This window comes from Sphaeramia orbicularis, chromosome 17, assembly GCF_902148855.1.
Source record: "Sphaeramia orbicularis chromosome 17, fSphaOr1.1, whole genome shotgun sequence".
Lineage (NCBI taxonomy): Eukaryota > Metazoa > Chordata > Actinopteri > Kurtiformes > Apogonidae > Sphaeramia > Sphaeramia orbicularis.
This window is the reverse complement of record NC_043973.1, coordinates 11,854,896-11,874,008: the sequence shown is the minus strand read 5'-3', so window position 1 is coordinate 11,874,008 and position 19,113 is coordinate 11,854,896. Positions and strand designations below refer to the sequence as shown.

Genomic DNA, 19,113 nt, shown 5'->3' with positions numbered 1-19,113 from the left:
GTTTACACTGTAACCTACTGATAGACAATGTCAACCTGCCACTAGTTATGTTACAAATGCAAAAACAAGAAAGCATGTTCACTTTGCAAAGAGCATTATCTTGGATTGTTCTCTTTGTGCTTCTGGAAGACACAACACTGAAATACTACATTCTGTGAGATAATCACTAGGGGTGTTAGAAAATATCGGTTCTGCAATATATTGTGATATTTCACAATACTGTATCGATATTAAAAAGTACTGTATTGATATTTTCAGGTATTCATTCAAATGCAGATATGACGCAGGTTCTTTTTTTTTGTTTTTCTTTATTGTTTATATCTTATTTATTATTATTTAACACTTTGTTTTTTAAATTAAATACTGGTTATTTGAAGCATCCTAAAATCACTTTTTACTGTCTGAGAGGCAGATGTTAGTTCCTTTGTTTGCACAAAAATAATGTTCTGATGTTAGTTCTGAACTGATAGAATATGAACATTTGAACAGGATCTTAAACTGTAATGTCTGTAAAACATAATTTAAGTTTGAACACAGGAACATTTTGGGATATAGCATTAGATCCTGTTGTGATAAAAAAAAAGTGTTTAGTATTTGTGCATATTGCTGGTGTAATTCAATTCTTCCAGGAAATAATCATTTTAAAAAAAGAAACAAACAAAAAAATTGCCTTTTTAACAGTATCATGATATATTGTGATATATCGTATTGTGATCCTAGTATTGTGATTTGTATCGTATCACCAGATTCTTGCCAATACACACCCCTAATCATCACTATGGATTAAATTTAGATCATAAACATAAAAATGCAAATGTTACTTTTCATGTATGTTGGAAATACACTTGCTTTGACTGTTGTCCTCTTCGTTACCCCCACAGTGGTGCTACGGGTTTTACGTGACGCACCAGCAGGGTCAGATGGGCTTCGAGCTGTTTTTTAAGACGAGGGAGCTGAAGAAGAAGTGGCTGGATCAGTTTGAGATGGCCATGTAAGTATGAGGAGGAGGCACGCAATCCACACTCACATCACATGACAAGTCACAGGGAAAAAAAAAGTGTGTTTATGCGGGGCTTATTTGTCTTTGTTTACACGTGTGTTGTTCCAAGGCCGAGAGAGGTGTTGACTCTTTCATGTGAACTGTTTGATCAGGTCTTAGCTGCAATCAAGCACACACCGCTGACAAAGGCATGATAACACATACAGCAAGTAGAATGATTCACAAACCCACACATTAAACATAAAGTATCCCAGAGAGTTGCAAAACTACAAATAAATCACTCCTGCTTGGTTGTTTTCTTCAAATCAGTGGTTTATGGAGGTATATCTTCTGTATTATTTTTTAACAGTGGGAGGTTTCTGCAGGAAAACATCCAGCGTGCATCCTTTGTTATGTTGATTTGGGAGAATACAGTGTTGTTTTGACATTGCACTCTGATTGACTGAACAAATGCTTTTTTGTATGGGGCGGATATGTAAGAGAGGAGAATATGTAAGTCTTCCTGAATATATTTTCAGTCCTTGTACTGTGGTGCATTATGCTTGATATATATACTGCAGGAAAACAATGTTCTCCGTACATATATGTGTACACGGAACAGTGCTCTTTCTCCAACTTGAACTGAAAGTTTAGGTTCAGTGAATTTCAGCAGGCTACCAGACTAGTGGGCTTTCAAACCTCTGTGTGTTTTATTTTTACCACCGTTCTAAAGCTCTTCTTTTTCCACAGTTACAGGGGTTGTGTGTACAGCCGGTGCTTCGGTGCTTTGGGTAATCAGAAAGTGAAAATTGTACCTGTAAATAGGATTCAAGCTCTGATGAAGAGCTCACTTGTGGGAGCACTCAGTTTAAGTGGCATCTGGATGGTGTGTTCAATACAAAGTCGTGGTTTTGCGTCACTTATGTTAGTCGACGTTCCGGAGGAAAGGCTTATTTCAAATTTGCATGCTTTCCCTCTCATGTTTCAACACAAGTACCTCACAATGTCCCCCTCATATATTTACACCTGCAAATTGGAATGGATTGGACTTCTATAGCACTTTGCATTATTGATCTGTTATTCATTCACTCAACCACCAAACATTTACACACATTCATACACCAGTGTGAGTGACACCAGCTGTTTTCAGACCGACGGAGAACCGTGACGGTGCCGACATGTTCACGCCGAAATTCAGTGCTTGGTTTTTCTAAGCAAACTGTGACAATATGAGTGGACGTCACCAGGTGGATCCGTATTCGCCTGCTGAGGTTACATCTCTGGATTCGGCATCGCTGCCTTGTTCTCCCCAGCAGATGTTGTAGCATGGCTTGGTGCAGATAAATAATGTTCTGTATTTAGAGTACAAATGCTCACAGGTAGTCAATGATGTGATCCGAGCTGTTTTTTTTTTTTTTAATAAATATTTTTGTTGAAAAATATGGCACATCAAAGACAGAAAATTAACATTTCTGGAAATAAAATTTGACAAACAGATAAATGTCAGAGTTATTGTTTGTGCATCTCACAAATATATATATATTTTTAAACAAAGCATACAAGACGTAAGCAAACCTACATAAAAATATATATAAAAAGAGGAAGATAAATTTAATAATAATATTTAATAATAATAATAATAATAATAATAATAATAATAAGCAGTGTTGTTATTTTCTTTATTTTCTCTGTCGTAAACATATCTGCTTTCTTTTGGCCTTTTTTTTTTTTTTTTTTGGTAGTGAAGCAACGGCCTCTGTCAATGATGCGTCATGGGCTCGCACAATGGCCAAATCCGTCCCGCCAAAGGGTCCAATCCGGCCCGCGGGATGAATTTGTGAATTGCAAAAATTACACTGAAGATATTAAAAATCAATGGTGTCAAAATCATTTTAATTCAGGTTCCACATACAGACACATATAGTCCAGTTAGATTTCAAGTGGGTCAGAACCAGTAAAATATTATCATAATAACCTAGAAATAATGGCAACCCCAAATTCTCTCTTTGTGTTTCTTGGTGTAAAAAAGTAAAATTACATGAAAATGTTTACATTACCAAACTATACTTTTACAAAAAAACATGAATAACCTGAAAAAATATGAACAAACGGAAATGTCTTAAGAAAAGTAAATGCAATTTTACAAATATTCTGCCGGTTACTAAATATTTTGTGCCATTGTAATGTATGTGTGTACATGATAAACTGATAAACTGAGGCAGAATATTATTAAAATTGCACTTGTTTTTCTTAAGACAATTCAAGTTGTTGATGTTATTCAGATTTTTAAGGAAACTTTGTAGATGTAAACCTGATCATATTAGAATTTTACTTTTTTCACTGTTATTATTTCACTGGTCCGGCCCACTGGAGATGGGCTGAATGTGGCCCCTGAACTAAAATGAGTTTGACACTCCTGGGTTAGGGTTAGCCCTAACCCCAGCAAATCGCACCCTGCCCTAACCCTAACCCTAACCCTAACCCCATCAATGATTAAAACAAAAACAACTGAAAAAACAGGCAGGAAATGTGGATATTGGTGCGCTTGTCTATGAAACGTCAAACGACCACGGCGTCCACACCACTCCCAGTACATGCACAGTGCGCTAGACTCTGGGGGCCTTAACATTCACCTGAACCGAACTGTCGGCAGTCTCTGAATTTGCAAACGTCCTCATGCACATAAATACATTATATACCGTACCTATCTCTCTCTGTATTTTCAGTATCTCTCTCTCTGTGTCTGAAAGTGACATTTTTTTGACCTGCCCCAACTAGACCCACAGGTAACCAGCTGATCTGCACATCACTAGCATGGACGTACGTCTGCAGGCGCCAGTGTACATGTTCAACTGCATCTTGATTAGGTTTTATGTTATGTTTTAGGGTCTGATTGAGTTACCCTTTGGCCATAAATCCTCTGCCATATTGGCATGATCGGCCTTTATCCATGGTCTTTAAACTTGATTAGACCATCTCCCACATCGCAGGTGTGGCTGTCACAGAAAATTAAACGTTTCATGTATTTTTACTTTGCATTAAAGATGAACGTTCAACTGTTCCACATGTAATAGGGCCTACCGTTAACTAAGAATTAGGCCTGTTGATTGCTTGTTTTTTCATTATTAAAAAAATAACCAACCCTGTAGAAGCCAATAATGTAATAACGGTCGATAACATAATAAATTTGCCATTTTTAAAATGTAATAGGCTAATAATATAATATCTGGGCAATAACGTAATAAAAGTCCTGAACCGATAATGTAATAACTTTTGGCCAATAACATTATAACTTATTGGCTGGTTGTTACGTTATTGGAATGGTAGAAAAAAAAAAATTCTTTGCAAATGTAATAACTGAGCCAATAACATAACAAGTTATAACGTTATTGGCCAAAAGCTATTACATTATCAGTTCAGGACTTTTATTACGTTATTGGCGAGATATTATGTTATTGGCCTGTTAGATTTTAAAAATAGCAAATTTATTACATTATTGTCCGTTATTACATTATCGGTTGTTATTGCATCATTGGCTTCTACAAACCCCCCGTTTTTTTGACAAATCACACCCTGTGAACGCGGGCCGTTCACGGGCAAGCACTTTGGTTCCCAGTGTAACTGCTGCGGTAACTGGCTCTGACACCAGGCTGGACGGTCTGAAAACAGCTACTGTGAAGCGTCTTTCCCAAGGACACAATGACTAATGTCTAGGACTGAGCAGGATTCAAACCACCAACCCTCTGGTCATTGGATGAACCACTTTACCTCCAGAGCCACAGCCGACCAAATGTACCTCAAATGTACCAGAGCAAACTTCAACTCAGACTATATTTTTTTGTAAACACACAACTTTTGCTGAGTTGGCACCATGTATCCACACTCCAGTGTTTAACCTCCTGAAAATGTAGTGTCTTGGAATTGAGCTTCAATGCTGTAATGTGGACAGGATAAAAACACAGACATTTAGAAACAATAGTACATTGCTGCCAGTTAGTACTTCCTGATTCCTGTTTCATTGATCTTTTTCACATGACCATTTTCGGAAGAAAACAAGATGTCGACAGCCGTGGTCTTTGCTTTGGTTAACAAGTTACAGATGCATTATTGTATCAGCTGTTCATTCAACGTGGATACATGGATATTTCTGTTGCAGCTTTTCCGCAGATAAATTTAGCATTTTGTCATGATGTTACTAATTATGTTCACAGCAGATGAGCTGTTATGTCTCATATTTCCAAATAATTTTCAGTTCCTTGTTATCTGTCACCCCTGTGGTGGGACAGGTGTGTTAGAAGGTTTGGAAAGTATTTCTGAAACTTTAGTTTGGTTGAAAATCAAGTTTCATTTTAACTCATAAAGACCCAAACATCCACCGTTGAGCAAAACCATCTACTGATCTGAAATGTTTAGTAACTTCTGAATGACTAATCCTATCAATACATGCAAATAATTGGTGTAAAATACAGTTTGTCATCTTTTCATGGTCATCAGATATGACCCATTTGGACGTTCAGAGGCTCTGTAGTGAACATGGAAACACGTCATCTTCACCAACATTGATTCACCAGTAAAACCCATGGAGTTGGATCAGTGACAGTGAATGGAAACACTTGGTTTATGTTCAATTATATATATATCTTTGCTGAAAAAGTCACATTTTCTTCAGTTTTCTCTGTTTCTGATGAAATAACCTTCAACTTTAATCTGAGCTTCTATGAACATCTACATTATCAGTAAATTAAATACAGGAAAATACCTGATTTTCACTGAAAAAACATAAAGTAAAGAAGATAATATTACAATAAATGTTGATAAATCATTTAAGAAAGGTTGAATATAGAGAAAAAAAATCATTTGGAAGCTGCCACAAAAGTAGCACTGGGTCAAAATGTGGATCAAGCCTTAATGGTTTTGATCTTTGTTTGTTTTCGTTGACAAATCATTAACAAGACAATGAATCAAAGAACTAAGTACACCTACAGACTTAGTGTAACCATTCATACGTTCATCTATGTCTGTCTCTCAGATCAAATATCCGACCAGAGAAGGCCAACCACAACTGCCACCAGTTCAAGATGCACACCTTCGAACGAATCACCTCCTGCAGCTTCTGTCACCTTTTGCTCAGGTAATTTTCAGGCACAAAATGACATTTAAAGGGGTAAAGTTGGAAATACCACCCCCTCCAGGGTTTTCCTTTAGGCAGCACCTAATCCAAATTCATGTAAAATTGATGTGAAGAGAAACAAAACTAAGATTACACATCAGCAAGTTTTGTTTTAAAGGTTTTTGGATACTTTTCCACATTTTAATGCATACGTATTGCAATAAAAATGGTCCAAAATGATAGTAAATAACATTTTTATTGAAACGTTCCTTTTATTGTAAAATGTTCTCAGGAAAGGACCTCCAAACTCCACAATAATGCACATAATGTTGCTTATCCGCAGACGGTATCAACTCCACTCAGCACAGCTTTTGGGCATTTTCATTACATGAGAGCAGGGTCTACCAGGTCCTACCTTATACTATAGCGGTCATCACCTTTACTGAGGTTTCAAGCCCAAAGTGATACTGCACATGCCATTGAATCATGCAGACCACAGACTGGTCAATCCAGAGTCGCTGTTGTGTCTGTATGAATGTGTGCATTCATATCGCAACGTATAGGACAGTGGTTCCACACCTTTTTTGCCTCGTGACCCTGTTGAGCCGCATTATGTAATAAACGACTTCAATGCGTTATATAGTACATTTTTTCGCATTATGTAGTAAGTTATTACAATTTGAGAAATTTATTACAAAATGCACTTGACACATTTTTATATTTTCAGGAAAATGTAATGTGCTAAATTAATCTTTAAATCTTTAAACTGTGTGGTTAAAGTTCTAATTACATTACCTGTAGCTCCTGTGACTAATTTCTTCTAAATTGCTCTGAAATTATATTAATTTGGATTGTTATTACATAATGAACCATGTTATTAATTTTTTTCAAAATAAAAATGTGTCAAGTGCATTTTGTAATAAATTTCTCAAATTGTAATAACTTACTACATAATGTGAAAAAATTTACTATATAATGCGTTGACGTAGTTTATTACAAAATGCGTCAGTTTATTACATAATGCGGCTTTATTACAAGATGACGTGACATTCTTATTACATTTTGATCTTTTATTACATAATGGGAATTTATTACATAATGCAGCTCAACAGACTCCATTTTAGCATCACAAATTTCTGGCGAACCCAGACATTCAAAACTGAGACTTTTTTTTTTTTTTTTTTTTTTGCTAAAATTGATTTGTTTTTGATCAAGTAATAGTTTGTAAATAAACATACATTTTAGAGGACATTTAGTCTATATAATGTATATTATTATGGATGGAGCCAGAAACGCCAGCTGTAGATTACTGCACAACGGTAGAATTTTATTTTCCTTGGTCAGGATATGTACAGTCAGTCCAGCTTGTATTTACAAGTCTGACAATTAATTCTGATCAAACAAGAACTCAAACTATGAATTATGAAAGAGCTGCAGCATCTGCAACTGACCACAATGAACATTTGACAGATAAACAGTACCATAGTGCTTCAGTTTCAGCTTCACAGTTTGTCATGTCTGTTATGTATCATGATTGTCTCTCTCAACATATATTTTTTATTAGTAATTAGTAATTTTTTTTTTTTTTTTTTTAATCAATTACTAGAAATTTCAGGCGACCCCATTTGAATTCCAGGCGACACCACGTGGGGTCCCGACCCCAAGGTTGAAAAACACTGGTATAGGACATTGAGCCAAGTTATCTCTAAAAACGTTGGTGCAAATTTTAAGTAGTTTCCATCTTGATAAATCGACCACAGATTCAATTCTAAACAACTATATTCTCTTTTCATAGCGTCTTGTTTCTTTTTTCGTACAAGGGACTGGGCTACAAAACAATAATGACAAATGCCATAATATAGTTTTATAATGGGATAAATATCATATTGATTATTAATATTGATTTTTATTTCTCAAATCAGCATGAACAGAACATCTTACAGCTGCATCCATTATGTGTCTCGATATTTTTGTCCATATAGTTTAAAAACATCAATATTTCCTTAAAGTTTAATGGGAGATGTTTCTTCTTAAGTGAGATGTGAAGAAAGTAGATGGTTAGTTGTGGTAGAACATTTAAAATCATAGTCATGGATAAAAAAACAAACAAAACAAAATCAATGTTTAGAGAAATTAAGTAAAAACCATATCTGAGGCATTTTAGAAGCAAAGATAACAATTTAAACCAAACTCACTAATGCAATGATATTTTTGACAATATAAAACTATATTATGACATTTATCATTATTGTTTTGTATCCCAGAACCCTGTTAGAAAAGATACATCTGAACCCAATACTTTCCGTTTTTATGACCCTGTTTATTGACTGTAAACAGCAGACCTTCTGATATTTAGACCCAATCCCTATTCACCCCTTAGCCCTCCCCCTTGGCCCTTGCACTTGGCACTACCCCTTGAAATGGAGCTGCAAGGGGTAGGGGTTGAAACATTCCCCTATGAAATGGGACAACCCTTCATGACCTGTTATGTCATCAGCGATCATCGACAGATAAACAGATGCGACAGCTTTGTTTCTGAAAGTATTCTCCATGCCATCAGCAGCTGTAACTGCCTCTGTTGAATGGGCTTTGGTCATCTTTTTGTGGCTATCAACTATAAACCACAGAAACGCGATCCATAACACATTGAAACGGCATTAAACAGTCGAGCAAATGATTACGTTGTTTATGAAGAAAATACGTACATTTGCGTGTTTCTTTCATCACACTGCTGCACTTTTTTAATGTGTTTACCGCCATCTTTTTTTTCTCCAGATTTTTATTTAGAAATATTGAGAAAAATTCAACATACATTTAAATTACACTGTGGTCACGTAACAAGTATGTGACCAATGACCAGTCTTTCCATTCTCAACATTTCAGTTTTTCTTTATTTTTTTTGTTAATAAACAAAACAATTGAACAGTGAACAATGGATGCATTGTTACATAAAGAAAACACATACGAAAGACCAAGAGACTGACCTCCTCTCTCTAAAGAAAAAAATAAATAAATAAATAAAATATAAAAAGTAGAATTAATTAAATACACAAAAAACAAGACAATTCTAGATACATTGTCATTATATTGTCATTTCTTGTACATTTAGGGTTCCAACAGATTGTGTTTGGTAAGTGTAAACAAAAAATATCCACTTTGACCATAGATTTGAAAATGTATTCATTTGTAATCGAAGAGAGAAGGTTAGTCTTTCCATCTGGTAAATTTCATTCACAATATCTACCCATTTTTCTTGATTAGGTGGTTCAGGTTGTGTTTACCTCCATCTTGCCAACAGTTCGAACAGAATTATGGGAAATTTCTCCTACCCCTCCATTCGTAGTTTGGTCCTAAAATACACTATATTGCCAAAAGTATTTGCTCACCCATCCAAATAATCAGAATCAGGTGTTCCAATCACTTCCATGGCCACAGGTGTATAAAATCAAGCACCTAGGCATGCAGACTGCTTTTACATTTTTGCATTTGTGAAAGAATGGGTCGCTCTCAGGAGCTCAGTGAATTCCAGCGTGGAACTGTGATAGGATGCCACCTGTGCAACAAATCCAGTCGTGAAATTTCCTGGCTCCTAAATATTCCACAGTCAACTGTCAGCTGTATTATAAGAAACTGGAAGTGTTTGGGAACGACAGCAACTCAGCCACGAAGTGGTAGGCCACGTAAACTGACGGAGCGGGGTCAGCGGATGCTGAGGCGCATAGTGCGAAGAGGCTGCCAACTTTCTGCAGAGTCAATCGCTACAGACCTCCAAACTTCATGTGGCCTTCAGATTAGCTCCAGAACAGTGCGCAGAGAGCTTCATGGAATGGGTTTCCATGGCCGAGCAGCTGCATCCAAGCCATACATCACCAAGTGCAATGCAAAGCGCCGGATGCAGTGGTGTAAAGCACGCCGCCACTGGACTCTAGAGCAGTGGAGGCGCCTTCTCTGGAGTGACCAATCGTGCTTCTCCATCTGGCAATCTGATGGACGGGTCTGGGTTTGGCGGTCGCCAGGAGAACGATACTTGTCGGACCGCATTGTGCCAAGTGTAAAGTTTGGTGGAGGGGGGATTATGGTGTGGGGTTGTTTTTCAGGAGCTGGGCTTGGCCCCTTAGTTCCAGTGAAAAGAACTGGGAATGCTTCAGCATACCAAGACATTTTGGACAAGTCCATGCTCCCAACTTTGTGGGAACAGTTTGGAGCTGGCCCCTTCCTCTTCCAACATGACTGTGCACCAGTGCACAAAGCAAGGTCCATAAAAACATGGATGACAGAGTCTGGTGTGGATGAACTGGACTGGCCTGCACAGAGTCCTGACCTCAACCCCATAGAACACCTTTAGGATGAATTAGAGCGGAGACTGAGAGCTAGGCCTTCTGTCCAACATCAGTGTGTGACCTCACAAATGCGCTTCTGGAAGAATGGTCCAAAATTCCCATGAACACACTCCTAAACCTTGTGGACAGCCTTCCCAGAAGAGTTGAAGCTGTTATAGCTGCAAAGGGTGGACCCACGTCATACTGAACCCCATAGACTAGGAATGGGATGGCACTGAAATTCATATGCGAGTCAAGGCAGGTGAGCAAATACTTTTGGCAATATAGTCTATCTCAGTTTCGAGGACTATACAGCCCTCAGCCTTAGCCCTTCCCCTCCATCTAATTGAGAATCAGGACAACCCTACCTCTTCATGTGTATGCGCAAAACAGAGGGGTAAGGGTAAGGGGAGGGCCAAGGGATGAATTGGGATTCAGTCTTAGCTTTTAGACAGGATGATTATGATTTACAACAACACACATTGTTCTCGGAGGAAACAATATCATATGTTGCCGCACAAATGTTGGTCCTTAAGAAAGTACAGCTACAGTTTTTCTCAAAGATTGAAGGAATGAAAAGAGCACAGTGGCATTTTTATTCCAGCCAGTTTACCTCAGGCACATTTTTGGAGAGGATGTCTTTCTCATCCAGCATTTACAGGACATGTAAGTTTTGTTTTTATTTTAAATAAATCTGCTTTAGGGGCTGGTAGCTCTTGTAGTTTTACAGCAGATAGTATCGGTTTTATAGTTTTGGGGTGCTGAGGGACTTTTCATCTGTCATATTTCTTATCTGGACAATGCGGCAAAGCCTTGAAAATTCAAAATGTCAGGGTATTTCTGTTAAACGTGAAACTCCTGTTATGTTTTATTGTCTCCAGGGGGATCTTTAACCAGGGTTATCTCTGTCTGAAGTGTGGGCTGGGGGCCCATAAGGAGTGTTTGGGTCGACTAGGACCCTGTGGGAGGACAGGTAAGATCAAGGACGTGTGTTTTCATTAACTGTTTGAACACTTGTGTCCAACGAGGTGTAAATTAACATCTTTATTTCCCTGGTATTTGCAGCTGATACCTTGGTTCCTTTTAAGAATAGACCCTGTTTTTTCATGACCTTTCATTTACAGTAGTGCCATCGTTAGACCTCAATTTCCACTTAGACACACAAAATACCAAAATTTAAAAGTCAGATTACATGAAATTTATAGAGTTCAAGCATGCATCCCTGAAGGGTGACTCCTTTACATTTTGGGTGCTCCCTGTTGTACCACCCTTATTCTTAGTGGTTCTCTTTGTACCCCTCACAACTAACAGCAGGTACACCATGAAAGCTACTGGAGACGTTGCACTGTATCTAGAGCATTTTATTTAGATCAAATACCAGGCTTCACATCGCATATATTAGCAATTTATTAAAGTAAAGCATTATGGAAAAACATAACCTTATGTCATCATTTCACAACATATATTTTCACCTCATTATGTAATAACACTTCTATCTGATGGCAATCTGCTGCATTTTGCAATAATTTAGAGTGTGAATGCAATATGTTGTATATTTCTCTACATTTTGGCCTCATCATCTTGATATACAATCTACCACAACATCATATTATGTAAAAACAACACATTATGTCATAGCTGCATTATGTAATAATACCATCATTTTGTCATATCTGCTGCCCTGTTTAATAATTCATAGCTCAAATACACTATGTTCTACACATTTTATTATAAATCAATGATTGTCATGAAAATGTAACAGTATGACAATAGCTGAATATATTAATATATTCATCTGTATGCATTTGACCAGTGTTTTAGTTGACTTGTCACAGAAAAGCAGCATCAAGATCAGATTTTTTTATCTAAGCTTTTTTTTTTTTATCACAAATTTACACATAGAAAAATAATAAAATCAAAAACATATGATTAGATTGTGAAGGAGAATTGCTTAAAATCCTCCAAATGATGAAAAAAGACCCTCACTATGTTCCTGATGTGTTACGTTCATTAGAATGCCGACATGTGGCAACCGTGGTCTTGACCTTTGACCACCAAAACATTAGGTCATCATTGCATCAATGTTTTTGCCAAACTTTGTGACACTCTATAAAACTATTGTGGGGATATTATTTTTAGATATAATGAGCATAGACACACACATCGTCATACAGAGATAATGTACTGTTGACACATGTAATAATTTCAATAATGCCACATAGTATACGCAATATGTGTTTCATCAATGTTTATCCTAGTCATTGTAAAACACAGAGACACCATTACGCATAGCTCTTTATAACAAATACAGCCTGTAATGCACTGCAATTTTAATTAATCTTCTAGTCTAAACTTTATGTCAAAAGGTGAAAAATTCATTCATATGTTGAGTTGTAGCAAAAGCAGAATGCTTTTAAACGGGCCCCATGGAAGGACCATTAAAAAGCTTCAGCTTACACTGAGCAGATAATTATAATTATTACAAAACGCAGCAGCAGATTTATACAACTGTGTGTCATTATGTAATTAAATATTGTGGTTATCACGTAATTAGTTGTTACACCATGTCACATAATAATTTAGCTAATGTTGCATCCTCCTAATATGTTAAGATTATATAATAATAATAATAATAATAATAATAATAATAATAATAATAATAATAATAATAATAATAATAATAATAATACTCTTAAAAATTATTAATGGAAAAAAATATATAATTTAATAATATTTATAAGGAACCTTCAAAAATAAAATGTCTCCAGTAAATGTTTAAGGATAAACAAATTCAAGACAGAAAAGGATTGAAAGATTGAAGATGCACAACAAATGCTGCAATGTTAACAGGAAATGAGTTCAATTAAGCCAAAAAAAAAAAAAAAAACCCTGAATGATGACTATAAAAACCACAAAAAGATGACATTTCAAAATAAGAGTGATTAAAAACTAATGAAATATATATTATAAAAAAAAAAAAAAAATGGGAACAAATTTATTCCAAGAAAAGAAAGGATGACATTACAAAATAACAGCAAACTTAAAAACAGTAAAACAACTGAATAAAAATTTTAAAAAAAATGTTAAAAATAATAGAAGTTACTCACTTTATTATGCTCATCGGAACATTTGGTCTTTGCATTTTATCCATCCTAATGCTACGTTCCAGGCAACCTGTAACCCTATTTTTTCAAACCTTCTATTGGTGAAAATGCACTGGAATATCAGTCAAACCCGTGACTTCCCACACGTGAACTTGTTCTAGATCTATGCACTCCCAGTTCCGAGCTCTGATGTCACATAGCCCATGAAACGACAACTGCAGCCCCAATGGATTTCCATTTATGCAGATTGTTTATTAAAACAAGGTATTTCTCTAATGTTATTTTTCTGCAAATGTTCTGCATAATCAGCAACTACTCTAGCGTTAGCTAGTTTTCAGTCCATTGAGTGCAGTAGATAAATTCATACCAAATACGTACCCAAATATAGAGGGTATGCACATACGTCACTTCCCCCCTGGGCCACGCCCCTCTTAGTCAGACTGAGTGGCAAAAACCAACCTGCTCAACATGACGGAGTATAGCAGTAAACACAGCAAGACCGGGAAAATGTGAAATATGAAATTAAATTAAGGGCAATTGGACTGGACATGGATCCATACGAGCTACCAAAGAACAAGTGGTCCACGAACACTGACATGTGGACAGAAATCGCATATCCTGACATCCAGGGTGTAGGGGATCATCGCTATTTTTACATGAAACAAATATACATGGTTTCATCATTACTGACAACCAGGGTCCAAAACTAGGGCCCAGAACCAACTGATCCAAAGTGCATTTACAGTAGACCGTGTACTGACCCCAGTGAATATATGCATGATCTACTGGTACTGAGGAGATTTACATCTACTTAATATCAAGTACTTTATACAACACACATACTACTGCTGAGGACCAGCAGGGTACGACTTTATTCTTGTAAATTACGATATTTTCCCACCTGTTTTTAAATTACGACGTTACTCTTGTAATATTATGGCTTTATTGTCAGAATATGACGACTTTAATCTCATAAATGAATGACATTTTTTTTATAACTACGACTTTATTCTCATGACACTGTGATTCTTTTTGTATTTGACTTTATTATCATAAAATTATGGGTTATATTTTATGACTTTATACTCGTAGTGACAAGTGTTTTTATTTTCTTATGTGGCCCTAATACTCCGTCGTAGCTTTATGCTGGAGCACCCCCATATTTGAAAAACTAGGTTAGCCTCAGTTTAGGTTAGTTTACAAATCATGTAGGAGCACAAGGTTCAGAATCACAAAATGAAGACAAAAACCATGAAGGATCTGATCATGAAACCAAGAGCTTTACTGAGAAGTAACATTAGCCAAAACAATACGTAATTTAAGGTATGATTTTACCCAAAAATACAGCATAAATTAATGTTACCTGACACCAAACGGGATCCACAGATCTAGGTTTGGTTTCCTGGATTTGTGGATCCATCTGCTTCTCTTTTCTTTGTCTTTCGGTGTCTGTAAAACGATAGCTCCGACTGCTTTTCAAACCTGTTCATACAATAAATCTCACAACAGCTCTTCCCCATTTTTTATTAAATATTGTTCTTAAGTTTAGACAGTATTGAAGTCAATGCTGCCACTCATCTCCCTCTTTCTGCCACTCAGTGGGCGGAACCGCGGTGACTTTCGCTTGCGGTGATGTCACGTGCATATCCTCTATACAACTAACGTAACATTAAAGGTATAACAGCTTCTCTTGCCTTATGCACCGTTTTTTTCCTCTATTTCCCTCAAATAAGCAAAGAGCAAACACCTCTGGGATAGAAATGACTATAAATGAGCATAAGTCCCATATGGTCTGCCATGCCGTTTTTTTTCTTTCTTTTTTTTTTTTTTTTTTTTTTTTTACATCTGACTACCACAATTCCTTGCACTCAGGCAGTTTGGCGTGAGTTGCCTGGAACACTACAAAGTCATGAGTTGTGGTTTGAAGTTGTGACTTACGGGCTCAAAAACCTGCCTGGAATGCAGAATATTACACACACAGTACTTAGCATTAGAATTAGCAACTAGAATTAGCATATAGCACACATTAGGAGCAAGTACAAAGAAAGCAGGTAGAAATAAAAAATAAAACGTGTGTCAACAAGTGACTTAGAAGTTCGTGAGAGTGACAGACAGACAGACAGATATATAAGAGGGTTAAGAGATCAGTTACGTATAGAACCAAACATATTTTAAAAATCATCGGTAAATCCGTTACTATTTTTTTTTACAATAAACTTTATTTAAATATCAATTTACAATACTGTCAAACATTTAACATATAACACAATACACACAACACATAAGAATACAGATATAAAAATAAAATACAATCATAAAACCAGTACATGCACAGAATACAGTGTCAACAATATATATACAAAAACAAACCAAATAAATAAATGGACATAAATAATCTTTTATCTAAAATTTCATTAAATGTCAGAAGATTTATTAAATAACTTGTCATAGCTATCCAGAAATATTCTTTTTTAAAAATTATTATTAACTAGGGTTAATGAGTCATAAAGTGAGTTGAATTCAATTAAAAAATGAGGAAAGGTTGACTTAGAGGCTGAAAATTGTTCATTCATTCATTTTCTGAACCCGCTTTATCCTCACCAGGGTCACGGGGGTCGCTTGGAGCCTATCCCAGCTACAGTACATAGGGGCGAAGGCGGGGTACACCCTGGACAAGTCGCCAGTTCATCGCAGGGCTGAAAATTGAAAAAAATGAATAATATAATAAATAAAATAATATAGTAAATGAAATATTTACCCAATAAAATATAAAAATTAACTAAACATTGCAGATATTTGTTCTTATTTTCTTAATAACATATAACATCTTTCAGGGAAAGACAATATGACATGTTAACTTGGATGAAGATGTAAGAACAGTAAATCCGTAACTAATGTAACGACGTGAGCATTTGGGTGATGTAATGTCGTCTGTTAAAACACAACGCTCTCTGAGTACAAAGACGAGTGAACGGGCTCAGGCCTTTGACAGGTATCTTCACGGACACAATGTGGTTTTTATGCATTCTGAAGGGAGATGAGGGCCAGCAGAGGTTGACAGCTGAGGTTGTATGTCTGGAAGCCACCGCACACTGATACTGTATTCCTCTCACTGTGTCTGTCTCTCATCTGACTGCAGATTGTACCAAGATGAGGCTCAAGGTAAGATACATTCTGCTCTTTGACTTATACGGTAAAGGGAGTATTATTAGTATAACATTAGGCAGCAGCAACCCAGTGACACTACTATTACTGTCTGAACACTTGGAAATATAACCACTGACAAACCAGTATCTAAAGGTTTTGCTTTTTAATTTTTTATTTATTTATTTATTTTTTTTAGATTAATGACTTTTCGGATTACTGTTTGCAGTGTTTTCCTTTATGAGTTGAGTTTTACATTTAACTCTTCAAAAACCGTCTTGGGTTAGGTCAGTGTTTCCCATCCTTTTTTGGCTTGTGACCCCATTTTAACATCACTGATTTTTGGCGACCCCAGACATTCAAAGCTGAGACTTTTTTTTTGCTCAAAGTAATTTGTTTTTGATCATGTAATAGTTTGCTATACTATGTTGCAAATAAATGTTAATTTTAGGCTATGTAATGTATATTATTATGAGAGGAGGCAGAAAAGCAAGATGTAGATTACTGCTCAAAGTCAGAATTATATTTTCCTTGGTCAGGATATGTACTAGGGCTGAATGATATGGACAAAAATTCATATCTCGATATTCATGCCAGATATCTCGATATTGATACGATATGATATGTCTACGGGTTTGGTGAAAACCAAGCATTTTTCAGAAAAATACAAACATCATAATACAAAAGAATGTGGAAAGTGCAGTTTTATTTATAAGAACTCACTGCCAGTCATCAACATTAACATAAAGTACGAATAAATAAATAAAAATGAAATTTGCTGTGACTTCCAGAGCTGTACATGCAGGGCGAGCGTGGGGGAAATCTATATCGTTTATATCATTGATTTTTCAATATTAATATCTTGAATGTTCATGTCTAGATATAGATACGATAACAATATATCTTTTAGCCCTAATATGTACAGTCAGTCCAGCTTGTATTTACAAGGCTGACAATTAATACCGAAAAAACTAGAACTCAAACTATAAATTATGAAAGAGCTGCAGCATCTGAAACCGACCGCAATGAACATTTGAAAGATAAACAGTACCACAGTGCTTCAGTTTCAAGTTCACAGTTTGTCTTTTATTTATTGTGATTGTCTCTCTCAACTCACCATATATTTTTTATTAGTAATTTTTTTTTTTTTTTAAATCAATTACTAGAAATTTCAGGTGACCCCATTTGAATTCCAGGCAACCCCACGTGGGGTCCCGACCCCAAGGCTGAAAACCACTGGTGTAACTGCATTTTGGAGTCCAACCATACTGAACAAACAATAACTCAAACTAGAAAAGCACTTAAAGAGCGCAGACCTCCGCCAAGGCAGATCAGTCCCCCCAATCATCACCAAAATTTAATCATTTGTTCCTTGTGCCAGTATCAACATTTCCTGAAATTTTCATCCAAATCCGTCCATAACTTTTTGAGTTATCTTGCACACAGACAGACAGACAAACAGACAAACCAACGCCGACAAAAACATAACTTCCTTGGCGGAGGTAATTATGAATTATGAAAGAGCTGCAGCATCTGAAACCGACCACAATGAACATTTGGCTGATAAACAGTACCACAGTGCTTCAGTTTCAGCTTCACAGTTTGTCATGTCTGTTATGTATCATGATTGTCTCTCTCAACTCACCATATATTTTAAATTAGTAAGTTTTTTTGTTTTTTTTTAATCAATTACTGGAAATTTCGGGCGACCCCATTTGAATTCCAGGCGACCCACTTGTGGGGTCCTGACCCCAAGGTTGAAAAACACTGGAATAGACTGATCATACATTGGTATAAATACTGAAAACAGTCCTGTTTATCTGAGCTCTGAAACACTTCCACTAAAACAAAGAGAAAAAAATTGGAGTTGTCATTATTTCTAGGCATAATGGTATAGTACTTTTTTCACATTAAACCAAGAAGAAAATTTTAACATTTAACATAGAAGGATTTATAGAAGCAAGTTGTGCTTGTTGTCAAAATTTAGGGCAATTCCTGTCCTTTCACATGGTGTCTTTTATTTTGTGACACTACCTATCCCACATGCTGATATTGACCTTTGAATCTGAAGGTCGGACAGATATTTTTTATTTTAAGCTGTTCATATATCATACATAACATAACATAGGACCTTCATTTTACACAGATCCATTCCCTAAGTAGCCAAGATATAGCCACATAAAATTTCTATTGAATATGATGATTAGTTTTTGTGTAATCAGTGGCTAAATGTAGCATTTTAGAAGTTCGCGATGGATAAAATCTCAACTTTGTCATTCTCAGTAACATGCAATTTTTAATTTTAAGTAAATATTTTCACATTTCTTAGGACTATAGATTCCTGTGAAATGATTCTGAAAATTTCAGACCTCTAGCTCTTGTTGTTTAGAAGTTATAGCAGCCTGAAAATAGCCAAAAATTTCAAGTCTTAATTTTGGTCGCAATTTTAGGGTACCC

General features: G+C 36.1%; 1 protein-coding gene across 1 annotated transcript in view; it reads left to right on the top strand.

Moving 5' to 3' along the window:
- Positions 1-19,113, top strand: part of LOC115437782 (guanine nucleotide exchange factor VAV3-like) — a 210,277-nt gene that overhangs the window by 90,458 nt on the left and 100,706 nt on the right. Inside the window, 4 exon segments of the mRNA XM_030161124.1 lie at positions 882-991; positions 6,009-6,110; positions 11,290-11,381; positions 16,652-16,674. Coding sequence (XP_030016984.1) covers positions 882-991; positions 6,009-6,110; positions 11,290-11,381; positions 16,652-16,674 — 327 coding nt within the window.